Source organism: Scomber japonicus, chromosome 3 (genome assembly GCF_027409825.1).
Source record: "Scomber japonicus isolate fScoJap1 chromosome 3, fScoJap1.pri, whole genome shotgun sequence".
Lineage (NCBI taxonomy): Eukaryota > Metazoa > Chordata > Actinopteri > Scombriformes > Scombridae > Scomber > Scomber japonicus.
Window position 1 is genome coordinate 37,959,427 of NC_070580.1, and position 18,467 is coordinate 37,977,893.

The following is an 18,467-nucleotide window of genomic DNA, read 5'->3' on the forward strand; positions in this document are numbered from 1 at the left end:
ACAAACAAAACTTACGAGTGGTGCAGACCTGTAGCAACCAGGTGGGGAGCTCTGGTCTTCTGAAATGAAGCCAACCAGGAAGTAAGTTAGAGCTGCATTCTATCAAAAGGCCACCAGGGGGCGACCGTCTCTATACAAGTCAATGGAGAATTCACCAACTTCTCACTTGATTTCTAACCTCAGTAAACGTTTTCAAAATGTGTTTATGGTCTCAATCGCTAGTTTAAAGCCTTCTTCAATGCAGTATGATGTTCATTTGGGACATTTTGGCCTCCCTGATTTTATATGTGACGATAAAGCAGGGTATGCATTAGGGCGTGGCTACGTCCTGATTGACAGGTTGATTGACCAATGTCCTCCAGATCCAATCCTCGTAACCATAGCAACCTTCCCGCTCCGCCCATGGCTCCGCCTCATGCCCATATAAGTAGAAGCCGTGTTTTTATTTTTCCCAGAATGCACCTGAAATTTTCAAGATGGCCCTGCTTAGATTAGAAACTATTGGCTTCCGAGCAGCAGTCCACAAACCAATGGGTGACGTCATGGATGTTACGGTCATTTCTTTTATACAGTCGGTGGTTCACACCCTGACTAATGGATTATGTCCCGTTCATTCGACTATTTTCAAGACATTTTGAGTTGTAATATATAAATTGCTCTTCTGAATCCATACTCATGATGACATTACTCTGTTTGTAGAAGTATTAGGCTACTTTAGTATTAAAGTAGTAGGCTATTTAACAATGTAGGCAGATATATCAGTCATTTAAATTGACAATTGAAACTATGATATAATGCAAACTGACAATATAAATATTAGAGGCTGAAACTACAAAGCGACTTGTCCACAGTTACTTTTCCACAAAGCAAACTGAATATTTATTCATTACTTTATTCATTTAATTGAAATATTGGTGATTGAGGTTATGATTTGGCTCCCTGACTGATGAAACCACTAGTGAGACGTTTTTTGGCATCTAATTCATGTTAAATAATTAATTTTTTTTAACCTCTGTGACGTCTTCACAACAGCTGAGACAGCGTTTTCAGCATGGGTCATTTTTCCTCTTTCTTTGGCTTTTTTCAGGATCTTTAATTCCACTAACTAAATAATAATCTGTGTTTCTGTTGATCTGTTTCTGAGAGCAGGACCTCAGTCTGAGAGCTCAAAAAGTTCTTCATCTATTTCTTTGGTGCCATTTTCATGAATGGAGCTTCTCTACAACCTGCTGGACAGATGACCTTATATGGTACTTTGAGAGTCATTCATGTTAATTTACTCTTCTCAGGAACACTCGTTCATTTAGAACAGGTGGGATTCATCGTATGACTGTTTCATGGTGATATAAGTGTTTGGTGAATCTGATGAGAGTTTTTTTTCTGAGCTTCATGCAGGTCATGATGTTATGTACTTTAGACATAAAATCACCTAAAACATGTTAATCATTAATCTGTACAGCTGATGGTTGGTGTAGTTTGTGAACTTTGGACTGAAACACACCGTGTTACTGAGAAGCTCCAACATTTATCAGAAGAGATCTGACAAAGCTTGTTGGTCTCTAAAGAGACACACAGACTGAAAAACAGAGCATCAGATTCACCTTCAGACCAAACTAACAACTTCCTCTGAGTGAGTACAGCTACAGGAGAGAAAAGTGGAAAACTAGAACTCTGCTGCTTCAACCTGCTGACTCTCCACACACTGAAGGTGAGTTTGACTAAAAACTGGAGTCACACTGAAAGTAGATGTCAGTGAAGTTAGTAGAGGAGGGATTCAATACATAAAAGTGACCCATGTTAGTTCGGTACATCTGTCATAAAACTTTAATTTTCAGTTCTTGGTCCCTGTACGTTCACGTCGTACTCACTCAAGTTTTTGTAATTGCGTTTAGCTATATTTAGCCCCCCCCCCCCAACCACTGTGCTGTTTGTTGACATGCTTTTGCCCTTGTCATCGTACTCAAATCTGAATCTAAAATGTTCCCACACATTTAGATTCTGGTTCTGTTCCGTGTTGACTCCTCATGGTCTCAGGTTGTTTCCATCAGACCTTAACTTTCCCCTCTCTTCTCCTACATTTTCATGCAGTGCACTGATAAGCTTCTGGGAAATTCTGGGAAATTCTCTCTAATGGCTCTGACAGCTGTTGCACAAAACCTAGATAGCAGATTAAACTGGTATTTTCCGGTTATCCTGGCTGAATTTAGCCACGACTCGGTTGCATGAAAGCAGAGGGGCAAAAGTTACCCTGGAGATTTATTCTGTTACCATGGAGATTTATTCTGTGCGGCTAGCCTGCTCCAGACCAGACTAACAGCCAGGTTTAGTTAATCCTGGTGTTTTTTTTATTCAGTCAGCTGTCACTCCAATCAGAAATAAATGTGTTTTAAAGTTATATCATGGTTCTCTGTTTGTTTGTAGCCTGCATTAAAATACCACAGATACATTATCATTTAAAAAGGTATAATTATATTTTTTATGATCATCTGCAGACATTATTAGCTTAGCTTACTTTAAGGGTGTAATAATGGGCTGTTTTAATGTGTTAAATATATTGTGTAACGTGAACATCCCTCCTGCAGTATACACAGATGTTAGATAGCAATGTAAACAGGGAGCTGATGGAGAAATGGGAAGCATCAGGGAGAAGAGACTGCAGGCCTGCACAGTCCTCCTTGTGTGTGCAGCGCAGCAGAGAGACAAACAGGTGGAGAGTTGACACAACAAGTAAACTCGTTACGTTGCTGTAAGTGCAATAAGAGCTTCATGAGTAAAAAGCCAAGAAGAGTCACTTATTAATTTATCAGTGCAATCCACGCAAAATATGGGCAGACTCAAAATGATGAAAATGATTGCAGTAAAATGTGTGCCATGGGGCTGCTGCCGGAATGAGTACATGATTAATTTCCAGTGTTAAAGTCACCCTGATCATATTCTGACTTTGAGAACACTAACCAAGTAACTTTGGCAGTATTAAGTACACCTTACTAGTCAGTATCAAGTGTAACAGTAGATGTAAGCAGAGAGTAGCACACAGAGCACAAGGCAGTAGCAACATGCACTAACTCAGAGAGAGAGAGCTCGGTTAACTGGTAAGACAGACAGGAAGAATCAGCCAATCACAAAAAAGTAGTTCAGTTTCTGCCCAGCTACGGTTGCTAGGGGCAGCTAAGGCCCAACGGTTGCTAAGGGCAGCTAAGGCCCTATGGTTGCTACGGCGATGTGTGAGAATCTGCTTGGAAATTCTCAAAATGCCCCCAGAATTTGGCTTCTGACAAGGTCTCAAACAGGTCTCCCAAACAGTGAGAAAACCATAACTCCTGTCCAAAAACTGAAAACACCGTGAGAGACACAGAAGCCGGCAGATTCTGACAGTGTTTATTTTATTCAGATATTCCTTAAAATGAGCGAGTAAGCTCAGTGTGAACACAGAGTGAGATACTTTTGGAAAAAGAAGACGATTACATTAGGGTCAATGGGGAGCGAGACAGGTATTGCTGCCGGTCTCGGCCCCCCCGTTTAAATTTTGTGCAGACCCCGCCTGTCAGCGTCATATTTTATGAATCCCAACACCTATGTCTACATTTTGACCAAAAATTATTTGTCTCCTTTTTACGGTTTGGCCGTGAGCTCGAGTTAAAAATAAAAATGAAGGTTATTTTTTACTGCTTCTCGCACACAAGCTAAGGCTGCGTTCAGACTGCAGGTAAATCTGATTCTAATCTGATTCCTTCTCAAAATTTTTAGTCCTGACTGTCCACACTGTTTTTAGCAAGTGTCCAAATCGGATTTGGCTCTGTTCAGACTAGGCCACCTTAATGACCAATCTGACAGGTTGCCGTGGCGACGTCATCGGAGCGGAGGCGTCATCTACCGTGTATTGTGTGATGTCATAGAATTGCGACAGCAACAACAAACCCTCGAGCTTCTCTTGAACGCAGCCATCTCCCCAAAGATTAAGAATATATAGCAACAACAATTGGAATAAGTCCTCCAGTGATATCACCTAGCAACAACAGCTGGAATAAGTCCTCCAGTGATATCATCTAGCAACAACAACTGGAATAAGTCCTCCAGTGATATCACCTAGCAACAACAGCTGGAATAAGTCCTCCAGTGATATCACCTAGCAACAACAACTGGAATAAGTCCTCCAGTGATATCACCTAGCAACAACAACTGTAATAAGCCCTCCAGTGATGTCACCTAGCAACAACAACTGGAATAAGTCCTCCAGTGATATCAGTTAGCAACAACAACTGTAATAAGCGGGTCTGGTGTCTCATAGAGTGACGTAGCGTAGAGACGTAGAGAGACGTTACAGACAGTCAAATCTGATCTGAGTGTTTGGAGCTGACTCAGACACATCTGTCCAAACTTCCTCCCAAAGGTGGTTTCAATCAGATCTCATGTGATTTATGACTGTTCAGACTTCATAAGAGAATCTGGTTCCAATCTAGATTAGCTAAAAATCTGATTTTGGCTTGCAGTGTGAACGCAGCCTTACTGACGCTTCCTCTCTAACTTTGAAGAAAAAGTGATTTCCACTCCTCGTTTGACTGCTCATAGTTTGAAAAGTTTACATGTTATGTAAAAACAGTTTGGTGTTTTTCGAGAGAACACAGTAACTGAGAAAACTTTCACATTGCTTCCTTCCTCTTATAATGCTGGTCCTTTGATGTCTAATTGTGTCACAGATATAACATAATATATAGCCTTCTCAACTCAACTAAAATGTATTTATAAACTACATTTAAAATGGGATTTAAAAATAAGCAGTTTATCATATGTTGTGCCACATATTTAATGTCTCTAAGCATTTCATTAACATGTAAGCTGAGAAAATAATCATGTCAATCCTTTTCAGCATCATAGAACATAAAACAGAAATTGTGTTAATAATGAGAAAATAATCTGTTTGGAAGTTTATATAGTATATCCTTCAGATATTAAGAGGTTAGGTTTACACACACACACACAGAGAGAGAGAGAGAGAGAGAGAGAGAGAGAGAGAGAGATTTGCACATATGGCTGTAAAATCTTGCACGGTTAAATGTTTGTAATTAGTATTTCGGGCTTTTTCTCTCACCTTTTTACATTTTGTGGTTTGACTAAATCTGTGCTTTTACATATTTTTACATTTAATATTGGCTCTAGTAGTGTGAGTAATAGTACCCAGCTAATTCAAAATAGAATTATTTAGATTAAGATACCGAAACCGTATCATTACCGTGGCCCAAAAACTGTGATGAAAACCGAACCGTGGGCACATTGTACCGTTGCATCCCTAGAAGTTAGTAGAGGAGGGAGGGGAGCCATGACTGACTGTACTTTCTGTCTGCTGTGTTTTCAGCTTCACTCAGAGACTAAATGGCTTCCAGATCAGAGGAGGATCTCTGCTGTCCGGTCTGTCATGAGGTCTTTAGAGATCCTGTTCTTCTGTCATGTAGCCACAGCTTCTGTAAAGACTGTCTGAAGAGCTGGTGGAGACAGAAACCAACACATGAGTGTCCAGATTGTAAGAAAAGATCTTCAATGGATCCACCTCTTAACCTGGCGTTAAAGAACCTGTGTGAGTCCTTCTTACAGGACAGAGATCAGAGAGATTCAGAGGCTCTCTGCAGTCTGCACTCTGAGAAACTCAAACTCTTCTGTCTGGACCATCAGCAGCCAGTGTGTCTCGTCTGCAGAGATTCAGAAAAACACACCAACCACAGATTCAGACCCATCGATGAAGCTGCACGACAACACAAGAAGGAACTTGAGGAAACTCTGAATCTCTTAAAGGAGAAGTTAAAGGTTTGTGAAGAAGTTAAAGTGAAGTTTGATCAAACAGCAGAACACATTAAGGTCCAGGCCCAACACACAGAGAGGCAGATTAAGGAGCAGTTTAAGAAGCTTCACCAGTTTCTAGAAGAGGAAGAGGAGGCCAGGATGGCTGCTCTGAGGGAGGAAGAGGAGCAGAAGAGTCAGATGATGAAGGAGAAGATGGAGGCTCTGAGCAGAGAGATAGCAGCTCTTTCACACACAGTCAGAGCCACAGAGGAGGAGCTGAGAGCTGAAGACGTCTCATTCCTGAACAACTACAAGGCTGCAGTGGAAAGAGTCCAGCGCTGCCCCCTGCTGGATGATCCACAGCTGCCCTCAGGAGCTCTGATAGACCAGGCCAAACACCTGGGCAACCTGGCCTTCAACATCTGGTACAACATGAAGGAGATGGTCTCCTACACTCCTGTCATTCTGGATCCAAACACTGCTGATCCAAGACTCATCCTGTCTGAAGATCTGACCAGTGTGAGACGAGGAGGAGAGAAACAGCAGCTTCCTGATAATCCAGAGAGGTTTGACTCCTACTTCTCTGTCCTGGGCTCTGAGGGCTTTAACTCAGGGACTCACAGCTGGGATGTCGAGGTTGGAGACAGTGGTCACTGGTCAGTGGGTGTGTTATCAGAGTCTGTTGAGAGGAAGGGACGCATACAGTCTGGATCATGGAGAATATGTTTCTATAATGATAAATACACAGCATTGTCACCACCATCTCCCTCCACTGTTCTCCCAGTGAAGAAGAAGCTCCAGAGGATCAGAGTGAATCTGGACTGGAACAGAGGAAATCTGTCGTTCTCTGATCCTGATACTAACACACACATACACACCTTCACACACACTTTCACTGACACACTGTTTCCATTCATTAGAACTTGGGATAAACTGAAGATTTCTCCACTGAAGGTCTCTGTGAGAGTGAGATGATGATGATGATGATTATCGATCATGATGATGATGATGATGATGATGACTTTTGATGATGATGATGATCACTATTGGTGATAATGATGATGATGATTGGTGATGATATCTTATAGTTTTAAAAGCAGCGTCAGGTTTGTTAAAATGTACATTTAATATTTTTGTTGGTTTAATTCACATTAGCACCAAATAATTATTCATATGTTTATTTTCACATTTAACATCTTTAAATTTGACTAAACCAGATGGACACAAAAACATCACTGAATCTGTCGGAAATCTGTCGTTCTCTGATCCTGATACTAACTCTCTTATTGAATCCTGTCCTGGAGCTGTATGCTACATTAGTAAATATGAGTTATTGATTAGTTTAGTTGAATATTGGTGTACCTGACAATTACAAATAAAAATAATGCTTTGAAACTTTCTGCTAAATCTGTACTCATGTATTTCAACTTACAAAATAAAAGTAGATATTTGAAGAATATTAATATTAAAAATAGTTAGTACATTACACTTCAGAACAAGTGGAGCGGTTGCATCACAAGAATTGGAGAAAGTTCTGACAAAACGTTTCTGCAGCAACACAATATTACAGGAAGTGAGGTACTTGCAGAACATTTTGCTGCTAATACTTAAACACTTTCAAAGTAGGATTTTCTGTGCAGGACTTTTACCAGTAATACATTAATTTGAAGCATTTTTACATAGTTTATATTAATACTTTTACTTAATTAAACTCTGAATACTGTTTCTACTGCTGCAGCTGCAGGAGAAAGACTGCCCTCTGCTGCTGCTTTACTGTAATAACACATAAATACATGTAGAGACCTGCAGCAGCTGGATGTTAATAACAAGCTAAACCACATAAAGTACAGTGTATTACACAATGTCATTAAAAGAAATGTTAAACAGGTTAACAGGTCTAAACTGGACTACACTCTGTTGAAAAGTTAAGTTTACTACATTAAGATCAAAGTAAACTTTATTATCTACCAGAGAAAAATCATGTGGTCATAAACATCTCAATTAATACACACAAGCACACACACACACACACACACACACACACACACACACACACACACACACACACACACAATAAAATAATAAAATATACAAATATCCTGAATAACTGACACTATAAAAAGTATATCATATCCAATATTCAGTCCAAATACACAATATAAATATGCAACATAGATCTACACAATGGGCCAGATACAAAAAACACTCTAGTTCAAACCAGGCGGGGAGTTCTGGTCCTCTGAAATGAGGCCAACGCGGAAGTAACTTAGAGCTGCATTCTATCAAAAGGCCACCAGGGGGCGACCGTCTCTATACAAGTCAATGGAGAATTCACCAACTTCTCACTTGATTTCTAACCTCAGTAAACGTTTTCAAAATGTGTTTATGGTCTCAATCGCTAGTTTAAAGCCTTCTTCAATGCAGTATGATGTTCATTTGGGACATTTTGGCCTCCCTGATTTTATATTTGACGATAAAGCAGGGTATGCATTAGGGCGTGGCTACGTCCTGATTGACAGGTTGATTGACCAATGTCCTCGAGATCCAGCCCTCGTAACCATAGCAACCTCCCAGCTCCGCCCATGGTCCCGCCTCAGAGCCCATATAAGTAGAAGCCGTTTTTTTATTTTTCCCAGCATGCACCTGGCCTAGATCCGAAACTATTGGCTTCCGAGCAGCAGTCCACAAACCAATGGGTGACGTCACGTATTTTACGTCCATTTCTTTCATAAAGTCGGTGGTTCACACCCTGACTAATGGATCATGTCCCATTCATTCGGCTATTTTCAAGACATTTTGAGTTGTAATATATAAATTTCACTGAATCCATAATCATGATGACATTACTCTGTTTGTAGAAGTATTAGGCTACTTTAGTATTAAAGTAGTAGCTATTTAACAATGTAGGCAGATATATCAGTCATTTAAATTGACCATTGAAACTATGATATAATGCAAGCTTACAATATAAATATTAGAGGCTGAAACTACAAAGTGACTTGTCCACAGTTACTTTTCCACAAAGCAAACTGACTATTTATTAATTACTTTATTCATTTAATTGAAATATTGGTGATTGAGGTTATGATTTGGCTCCCTGACTGATGAAACCACTAGTGAGACGTTTTTGGCATCTAATTCATGTTAAATAATTAATTTTTTTTAACCTCTGTGACGTCTTCACAACAGCTGAGACAGCGTTTTCAGCATGGGTCATTTTTCCTCTTTCTTTGGCTTTTTTCAGGATCTTTAATTCCACTAACTAAATAATAATCTGTGTTTCTGTTGATCTGTTTCTGAGAGCAGGACCTCAGTCTGAGAGCTCATAAAGTTATTCATCTAAATCTTTGGTGCCATTTTCATGAATGGAGCTTCTCTTCAACCTGCTGGACAGATGACCTTATATGGTATTTTGAGGGCGTCATTCATGTTAATTTACTCTTCTCAGGAACGCTCGTTCATTAAGAACAGGTGGGATTCATTATGTTTACGAAGGTCATTTATGACTGTTTCATGGTGATACAAGTGTTATATAAAGTGTTATCATAAATTCAGCCTCACACAAAAGGTATGACGGATTTAAGAAAAAAAATACAGACATGTTCTTGCATTCGGCCCAATGAGAGTTTATTTTCTGAGCTTCATGCAGGTCATGATGTTCTGTACTTTAGACATAAAATCACATCAAATCTGTTAATCTTTAGTCTTTAAAGTTGATGGTTGGTGTATTGTTGAACTTTGGACTGAAACACCCCCTGTGTTACTATGAAGCTACAACATTTATCAGAAGAGATCTGACAAAGCTCCGCCCCTCACCTGACTCACCTGAGACAAACCAGGAAACAGTTTATTGTTGGTCTCTAAAGAGACACACAGACTGAAAAACAGAGCATCAGATTCACCTTCAGACCAAACTAACAACTTCCTCTGAGTGAGTACAGCTACAGGAGAGAAAAGTGGAAAACTACAACTCTGCTGCTTCAACCTGCTGACTCTCCACACACTGAAGGTGAGTTTGACTAAAAACTGGAGTCACACTGAAAGTAAATGTCAGTGAAGTTAGTAGAGGAGGGATTCAATCCGTCCTGTTCGGTTCAATACATAAAAGAGACCCGTGATACTTCGGTACACCTGTCATAAAACTTTTATTTTCAATTCTTGGTCCTTGTACGTGCACGTTGTGCATTTAGAGATACTCAGGACTAGAGGGCTGCTACACAAGAGCAGGATTCAGAAATCCAGGATAACTGAAAAGGCAAGGCTCGACAAAGTGTCATCAGTTCATTCTGGCTTAATCTGGTGCATGTTCACCAGGCCAGGATGAGGATATGAAGCTATGTGAAGCCAGGTCTAAGTCATTCATTTAAGTGTGTGTTCATGGCTTTCTTAAATAGACTCGATCAATCAGATTTACTGATGCAGACATCGAAAAACACGAGCTGCACACTTCTCACCAAGTGAGCAACAGCTTCCAGTGGAAACTAATGAGGAGCTGAAACATAAATGTTAAAAGAGAAATAAGTCTGACGTAATTAAACTGAGAGGAAAAGCCTGAAAGACTAATTACAAACATTTAACAGTGCAAAAAAAAAAGCCATATGTGCAAATATCTCTCTCTCTCTCTCTCTCTCTCTCTCTCTCTCCCCCTCTCTGTCTCTGTGTATGTATGTGTAAATGAATTACTTAGAGGTCAGGGAAGGTGTTGAAGACATGCACCAGTGATTTCAAAGGCCTACCAAATCTGGTGGAACAGTAAACAGAGCCTTTATGCAGATTTCCAGCATCTATAACAGAATATAAGAACATGCTTCTTATGAAGAAACGTAGTGAAACACAGATCATGTGTGGATGGTGAGGGCTCTGAGCTGCACGCTGCTGAACTTTGGGACCCAGCAGTCTGCACAGAAAGCTCCTCTCAGTATTAGAGCTTCTTCATCTAACATGTTAACATCCAAACAAGGGCAAGCTGTTGTGAAGAAAGAAACATGTGAATAGGACTTTATATATTACACTCACTGACTTCATTAAATCCATCTTTGCTTCATCAGCTGTTTCTAATCATCTAAAAACTTGCAGTAATATTCATCAAACCTCCGACCTCAGTATGAACCACAGTCTGCATAAAACAATATGACAGTAAGCTAAGCTAATAATGACTGCAGATGATCATAAAAAATATAATTATACCTTTTTAAATGATAATGTATCTGTGGTATTTTAATGCAGGCTAATAAAACTGAGACAAGCTACAAACAAACAGAGAACCGTGATATAACTTTAAAACACATTTATTTCCAACCGGAGTGACATTTTGTGATTTGACTAAATCTGTGCTTTTACTTATTTTTACATTTCATATTGCCTCTACTAGTGTGAGTAATAGTACGCTGTAGAAAGTAGAAACGGCAAACAACCTGCTGGAGGTTAGAGTTAAAATAATATTAAGATACAAAAACCGAACCGTGGGCACATTGTACCGTTGCATCCCTAGAAGTTAGTAGAGGAGGGAGGGGAGCCATGACTGACTGTACTTTCTGTCTGCTGTGTTTTCAGCTTCACTCAGAGACTAAATGGCTTCCAGATCAGAGGAGGATCTCTGCTGTCCGGTCTGTCATGAGGTCTTTAGAGATCCAGTTGTTCTGTCATGTAGCCACAGCTTCTGTAAAGACTGTCTGAAGAGCTGGTGGAGAGAGAAACCAACACATGAGTGTCCAGTTTGTAAGAGAAGATCTTCAAGGACTGAACCACCTCGTAACCTGGTGTTAAAGAACCTGTGTGAGTCCTTCTTACAGGACAAAGATCAGGGAGCTTCAGAGGCTCTCTGCAGTCTGCACTCTGAGAAACTCAAACTCTTCTGTCTGGACCATCAGCAGCCAGTGTGTCTCGTCTGCAGAGATTCAGAAAAACACACCAACCACAGATTCAGACCCATCGATGAAGCTGCACCACAACACAAGAAGGAACTTGAGGAAACTCTGAAACCCTTAAAGGAGAAGTTAAAGGTTTGTGAAGAAGTTAAAGTGAAGTTTGATCAAACAGCAGAACACATTAAGGTCCAGGCCCAACACACAGAGAGGCAGATTAAGGATCAGTTTAGGAAGCTTCACCAGTTTCTAGAAGAGGAAGAGGAGGCCAGGATGGCTGCTCTGAGGGAGGAAGAGAAGCAGAAGAGTCAGATGATGAAGGAGAAGATGGAGGCTCTGAGCAGAGAGATAGCAGCTCTTTCACACACAGTCAGAGCCACAGAGGAGGAGCTGAGAGCTGAAGACGTCTCATTCCTGAACAACTACAAGGCTGCAGTGGAAAGAGTCCAGCGCTGCCCCCTGCTGGATGATCCACAGCTGCCCTCAGGAGCTCTGATAGACCAGGCCAAACACCTGGGCAACCTGGCCTTCAACATCTGGAACAACATGAAGGAGATGGTCTCCTACACTCCTGTCATTCTGAATCCAAACACTGCTGGTCTAAACTTCTTCCCCCGAGTTGTCTTTCTGGTTTCTGCTTTCTGGCTCTGCTTTCTGGTCTTACAGGTAATCTGGGCCTGTAGACGTCCGGATGACGGATTCCAGTCCCGGACCATCCAGCTTCATTGTTGATTTTCATTGTGCTTCTCTCCTCTATCCTTCCTTTCTCTCCTCTCAACCCCAACCGGTCGAGGCAGATGTCCGCCCACTTCTGAGTCTGGTTCTGAGGTTTCTTCCTGTTAAAGGGAGTTTTTTCTCGCCACTGTTGCTCATGTGGGAATGTTGGGTCTCTTTAAAGTTAAAACCTGAAGAGTTTGGTTTAGAACCTGCTCTATGTGTAAAGTGCCTTGAGATAACTTTGTTGTGATTTGGCGCTATACAAATAAAGATTGATTGATTGATTGATTGATGGTCTAAAACTCATCCTGTCTGAAGATCTGACTAGTGTGAGATGTGAAGGAGAGAAACAGCAGCTTCCTGATAATCCAGAGAGGTTTGATTATTATTACTCTGTCCTGGGCTCTGAGGGCTTTAACTCAGGGACTCACAGCTGGGATGTCGAGGTTGGAGACAGTGGTCACTGGTTACTGGGTGTGTTATCAGAGTCTGTTGAGAGGAAGGGACGCATACAGTCTGGATTATGGAGAATAAGGTTCTATAATGATAAATACTCAGCATATTCACCATCATCTCCCATCACTGTTCTCCCAGTGAAGAAGAAGCTCCAGAGGATCAGAGTGAATCTGGACTGGAACAGAGGAAATCTGTCGTTCTCTGATCCTGATACTAACACACACATACACACCTTCACACACACTTTCACTGACACACTGTTTCCATACATTTACACTGTGAATAAACTCCCACTGAAGATTTCTCCACTGAAGGTCTCTGTGACAGTGAATCGATGATTATTGATGATGATGATGACGATGATTATTGATGATGATGACTATTGATGATGATGATGATGATTATTTATGATGAAGACTATTGATGATGATGATGATGATGACTATTGATAATGATGATTATTGATGATGATTATTATTATTATTGATGATGATGATTATTGATGATGATGATGAAGATTATTGATGATGATGATGATGATTATTGATGATGATGATGAAGATTATTGATGATGATGATGATGATGATGATTGATGATGATGAGTATTGATCTAATTTTGAGCGTTTATAATTCTGTACATATTTAAAGTGTCATCTGGATTAATAGTTTGTTATATCATGTTACTGTTTCAGAGGATTGTGTTCGATTCATCAGTAAAATAATAAATCCAAAGAATTATAAATTAAATACAAAACAAAGAAGAAAAGTCAGCAGAGCATTTTTGAGTTTAGTTTTGTATCTGGGCAAAGAGAGAATCAGTAAATGCAAATGTCTATTCCATAACTGGGCTCCATGTTATCTTATTGAATACTGTCCTGGAGCTGTATGCTACATTAGTAAATATAAGTTATTGATTAGTTTAGTTGAATATTGGTGTACCTGACAATTACAAATAAAAATAATGCTTTGAAACTTTCTGCTAAATCTGTACTCATGTATTTCAACTTACAAAATAAAAGTAGATATGTGAAGAATATTAATATTAAAAATAGTTAGTACATTACACTTCAGAACAAGTGGAGCGGTTGCATCACAAGAATTGGAGAAAGTTCTGACAAAACGTTTCTGCAGCAACACAATATTACAGGAAGTGAGGTACTTGCAGAACATTTTGCTGCTAATACTTAAACACTTTCAAAGTAGGATTTTCTGTGCAGGACTTTTACCAGTAATACATTATTTTGAAGTATGTTTACATAGTTTATATTAATACTTTTACTTAATTAAACTCTGAATACTGTTTCCACTGCTGCAGCTGCAGGAGAAAGACTGCCCTCTGCTGCTGCTTTACTGTAATAACACATAAATACATGTAGAGACCTGCAGCAGCTGGATGTTAATAACAAGCTAAACCACATAAAGTACAGTGTATTACACAATGTCATTAAAAGAAATGTTAAACAGGTTAACAGGCCTATTATTTTGAAGGATTTTTGGGATATGACTGATTTCACATGTATTTGAAATGTATAGTGAAGCAACAGTGAAAATGAATGATTCTTAAACAAAACAGCATTATAATACCTTCTGGACATTACAGTGCAATTACTGAGCAAAATAGTTTCTTAACCACAACAGAACAATAACTGTCTGAAGCTGCATTGAAATTAAAACTAAACATTTTTCTGCAACCTCTACTTTGCAACAATGCTTTAACAATATGTTAATGTAACAACAGTGAAGATTAAGTCTTTGCCTGCATAAATAAATAAAATAGATTAGTGGAGACATTTGATATCATCCATATCGCTGCTTTTTGCGATTTTAATGTCTGGCATATTCATATCTAGATATAGATACGATAACAATATATCATTCAGCCCTAATCTGAATACTGTTTCCACCGCAGGTCAGACTGATGCAGCTGCAGGTCAGACTGATGCAGCAGCTTCAGGTCAGACTGATGCAGCAGCTTCAGGTCAGACTGATGCAGCAGCTGCAGGTCAGACTGATGCAGCAGCTGCAGGTCAGACTGATGCAGCAGCTTCAGGTCAGACTGATGCAGCAGCAGGTCAGACTGATGGAGCAGCAGCAGGTCAGACTGATGGAGCAGCTGCAGGTCAGACTGATGGAGCAGCTTCAGGTCAGACTGATGCAGCAGCTGCAGGTCAGACTGTTGCAGCTTCAGGTCAGACTGATGCAGCAGCTTCAGGTCAGACTGATGTAGCTGCAGGTCAGACTGATGGAGCAGCTTCAGGTCAGACTGATGTAGCTGCAGGTCAGACTGATGCAGCAGCTGCAGGTCAGACTGATGGAGCAGCTGCAGGTCAGACTGATGTAGCTTCAGGTCAGACTGATGCAGCAGCAGCAGGTCAGACTGATGTAGCTTCAGGTCAGACTGATGCAGCAGCTGCAGGTCAGACTGATGCAGCTGCAGGTCAGACTGATGTAGCTTCAGGTCAGACTGATGCAGCAGCTGCAGGTCAGACTGATGCAGCTTCAGGTCAGACTGATGGAGCTGCAGGTCAGACTGATGCAGCTTCAGGTCAGACTGATGGAGCAGCTTCAGGTCAGACTGATGCAGCAGCTTCAGGTCAGACTGATGCAGCAGCTGCAGGTCAGACTGATGCAGCTTCAGGTCAGACTGATGCAGCTTCAGGTCAGACTGATGCAGCAGCTGCAGGTCAGACTGATGCAGCTGCAGGTCAGACTGATGCAGCAGCTGCAGGTCAGACTGATGCAGTCTGCAGATGAAGGTGCTGCTGGCCCTTTAAGACTCTCTCTGTCGCCTTGGTTACAGCCCGGAAGTAACAGTATCTCTAGCATGCTATCGTCTCAGACTGAAACCTTTCTCCGTCTTCAGGTCAGATTAATTTCCTCCTCTCTGCTCCTGAGCTGCTGTGACTGCTCTGTGACACGGTGAGATAGATCCGGAACTAACGCAGCGTCGCTTTTATTCACTTCCTCCTGTTTTTATTTTTACTATTAACGTCGTAAACTCAGCTGTTAGCAGTTAGCCTCGGAGCTAACGCTGCAGATCAGCTGTTTCAGTGTGATTGAACAGCTGATCTGCAGCAGTAAACATTACACAGAGAATATTTACAGTAGAAAGCTGCTGAATTATCTCAGTGAAGCTCCATCAGCTGTGTGTGTGTGTGTGTGTGTGTGTGTGTGTGTGTGTGTGTGTGTGTGTGTGTGTGTGTGTGTGTGTGTGTGTGTTGCTGTCCATGGTGCTGCGGTAGTTACAGTAAGGTCAGGGTCAGTATACTGTAACTGTAATTAAATAGAATAATAATCATTTTATTTGTACATAAAGCAGCTCAGATATGTTTCATATTAAAAGGAGAATGAAGCAATGTTCACAAAGAACAAAACAGAAAAAGAAACATTCATGGAGAATAAAAATAGCTTTACTAGCTTTTAATAAATACAATATATAAAATAATTGCATCAGATGTGAAGATGACTGAAAAAGTGTTTAAATATGTGTGAGTTATGACGTCAAATATTATATAAAGTTAATTTATTATCAACTGGAGCCCTCTTTAAAAAGGTTTAGAGGTTATATTATCATTAATCTTAACAAGCAATATTATATTTTTTACTCATTGTTGCATTTTAGAAGGATTTGCAGAGTTATTTTTATTTTACAGTATTTTTCAAAAAAACGTAACATTAGATTTGTATTGAGAAAATATTAAAGTAAAGTATTATTTCCTGTTTTATGTATAAAAATATTAATATTTGTAGCATCGGAAACATTTTTATTTTGTTAGGTAAATTTTTATATTAACAAAGCAAAAATATAATAAAACAACTACCTCATAAATCATTTAAATTATTAATAATTGAAATAAAATATTATTTTGAGTCTCTGAATTAAACATTTTTTTTTAAATCTACTCAGAATATTTTAATTGAAGATGTCACTTATAGCTTTTTATTTAATTATTAGTGTTTTTTTTTCTTATTTTTGCCTTTATTTCATTTATCTTTTATTTATGAACTGGAGTTTTTTGTATATTCTGTTCAACAAAGAATAAAAAAACTAGTAGTAGTAGGTGATAGTAGTAGTTGTTGTAGCATTATTGTCATTAAAGTCAGTGTAAAGTCAGAATAAATATGTGTTGTGAGTTTGACATACCACAGAAAAGTGTGTTGTTAACCACCCTGCCAAATTTGAATGATTAAAAAAAAATCACCAAATATATGAAATTAGGCTTCAAAGTTGTGTAAAAATCAGCCTCTTTCTCTGCTCCCAAACGCTGTGGGCGTGGCCTCAGAGTCTGCTGAAGCCCCGCCCCCTACCAAGTGTCACCTGTCAATCAAAATCACCACCTCTACCAGAAACATGGACGCTAGGTCCGAGAGCTTTCTGCTGTTAACTCGGCGGCTAACTCGGTGGTTAACTCGGCTACTAGCTCGGCGGCTAACTCGGCTGTTAGCTAAGCGGCTAACTCGGCGGTTAGTTCGGCGGCTAACTCGGGTGCTAGCTCAGCGGCTAACTCAGCTAACGTGGCTAACTGTAGACTGTAGTAGTAGCAGTGCTAACTCAGCTAACTGGCTAACTGTAGACTGTAGTAGTAGTAGTGCTAACTCAGCTAACTGGCTAACTGTAGACTGTACTAGTAGTAGTGCTAACTCAGCTAACTGGCTAACTGTAGACTGTAGTAGTAGTAGTGCTAACTCAGCTAACTGGCTAACTGTAGACTGTAGTAGTAGTAGTGCTAACTCAGCTAACTGGCTAACTGTAGACTGTAGTAGTAGTAGTGCTAACTCAGCTAACTGGCTAACTGTAGACCGTAGTAGTAGTAGTGCTAACTCAGCTAACTGGCTAACTGTAGACTGTAGTAGTAGTAGTGCTAACTCAGCTAACTGGCTAACTGTAGACTGTAGTAGTAGTAGTGCTAACTCAGCTAACTGGCTAACTGTAGACTGTAGCAGTAGTAGTGCTAACTCAGCTAACTGGCTAACTGTAGACTGTAGTAGTAGTAGTGCTAACTCAGCTAACTGGCTAACTGTAGACTGTAGCAGTAGTAGTGCTAACTCAGCTAACTGGCTAACTGTAGACTGTAGTAGTAGTAGTGTGCGCTGAATGTATTTCTACCTCTACAGCAGCAGGGGTGGGTTTATGCTAATCCTAGCTCCACAATTCAAATCTAAATGGTTGAAATGCTTTTTACACCTTTTTTAGAAATACATTTATGACCTATTTAATGTGTTTAGAAGAAAATGTCTCAATTCACTTTACACGGTCTTAAAGTTTTATTTATTCATTCATGTTTATGCCAGAGAGACTTGAGAACAGTTTATTCTCATCACAGTCACAAGTCATCATCTGCTTATGAACAATAGTCGAATGTAATTATTTTCCTGTTGACAAATTAACTGACTAATAGTTTCAGCTGTAGAGAATTTTATAATTTATTTTTTTTAAAAATAGTACAAATTAATAAATATTACACTGAAAATAATTTTAAAAATACCAGAGAATTTAAGCTTTTCTTTCCTTTTAAAATGAACTGTAATAGTTGGTGATTAATTAATATTCTGTTAATAGATTAACTGATTAATATATTCAGCTGTAGTATAAATTAAAATGTGTGTTGTTGTCAGTGTTGGGTACGTTACTTTTTAAAAATAATTAGTTATAG

General features: G+C 39.7%; 2 protein-coding genes across 2 annotated transcripts in view; both read left to right on the forward strand.

Moving 5' to 3' along the window:
* Window positions 1-5,370: 5,370 nt before the first annotated feature.
* Window positions 5,371-6,750, forward strand: LOC128355663 (nuclear factor 7, ovary-like). Its single transcript, XM_053315988.1, has one exon. It carries the CDS (start codon window positions 5,371-5,373, stop codon window positions 6,748-6,750), a length of 1,380 nt encoding a protein of 459 aa, XP_053171963.1.
* A 4,574-nt stretch (window positions 6,751-11,324) lies between these two features.
* The window catches only part of LOC128355668 (E3 ubiquitin-protein ligase TRIM39-like), a 15,467-nt gene continuing 8,324 nt past the window's right edge, over window positions 11,325-18,467 (forward strand). Inside the window, exons 1-2 of the mRNA XM_053315993.1 lie at window positions 11,325-12,244; window positions 12,664-13,090. Coding sequence (XP_053171968.1) covers window positions 11,346-12,244; window positions 12,664-13,090 — 1,326 coding nt within the window. The 5' untranslated portion in view covers window positions 11,325-11,345. The remainder of the gene's footprint in view (window positions 12,245-12,663; window positions 13,091-18,467) is intronic.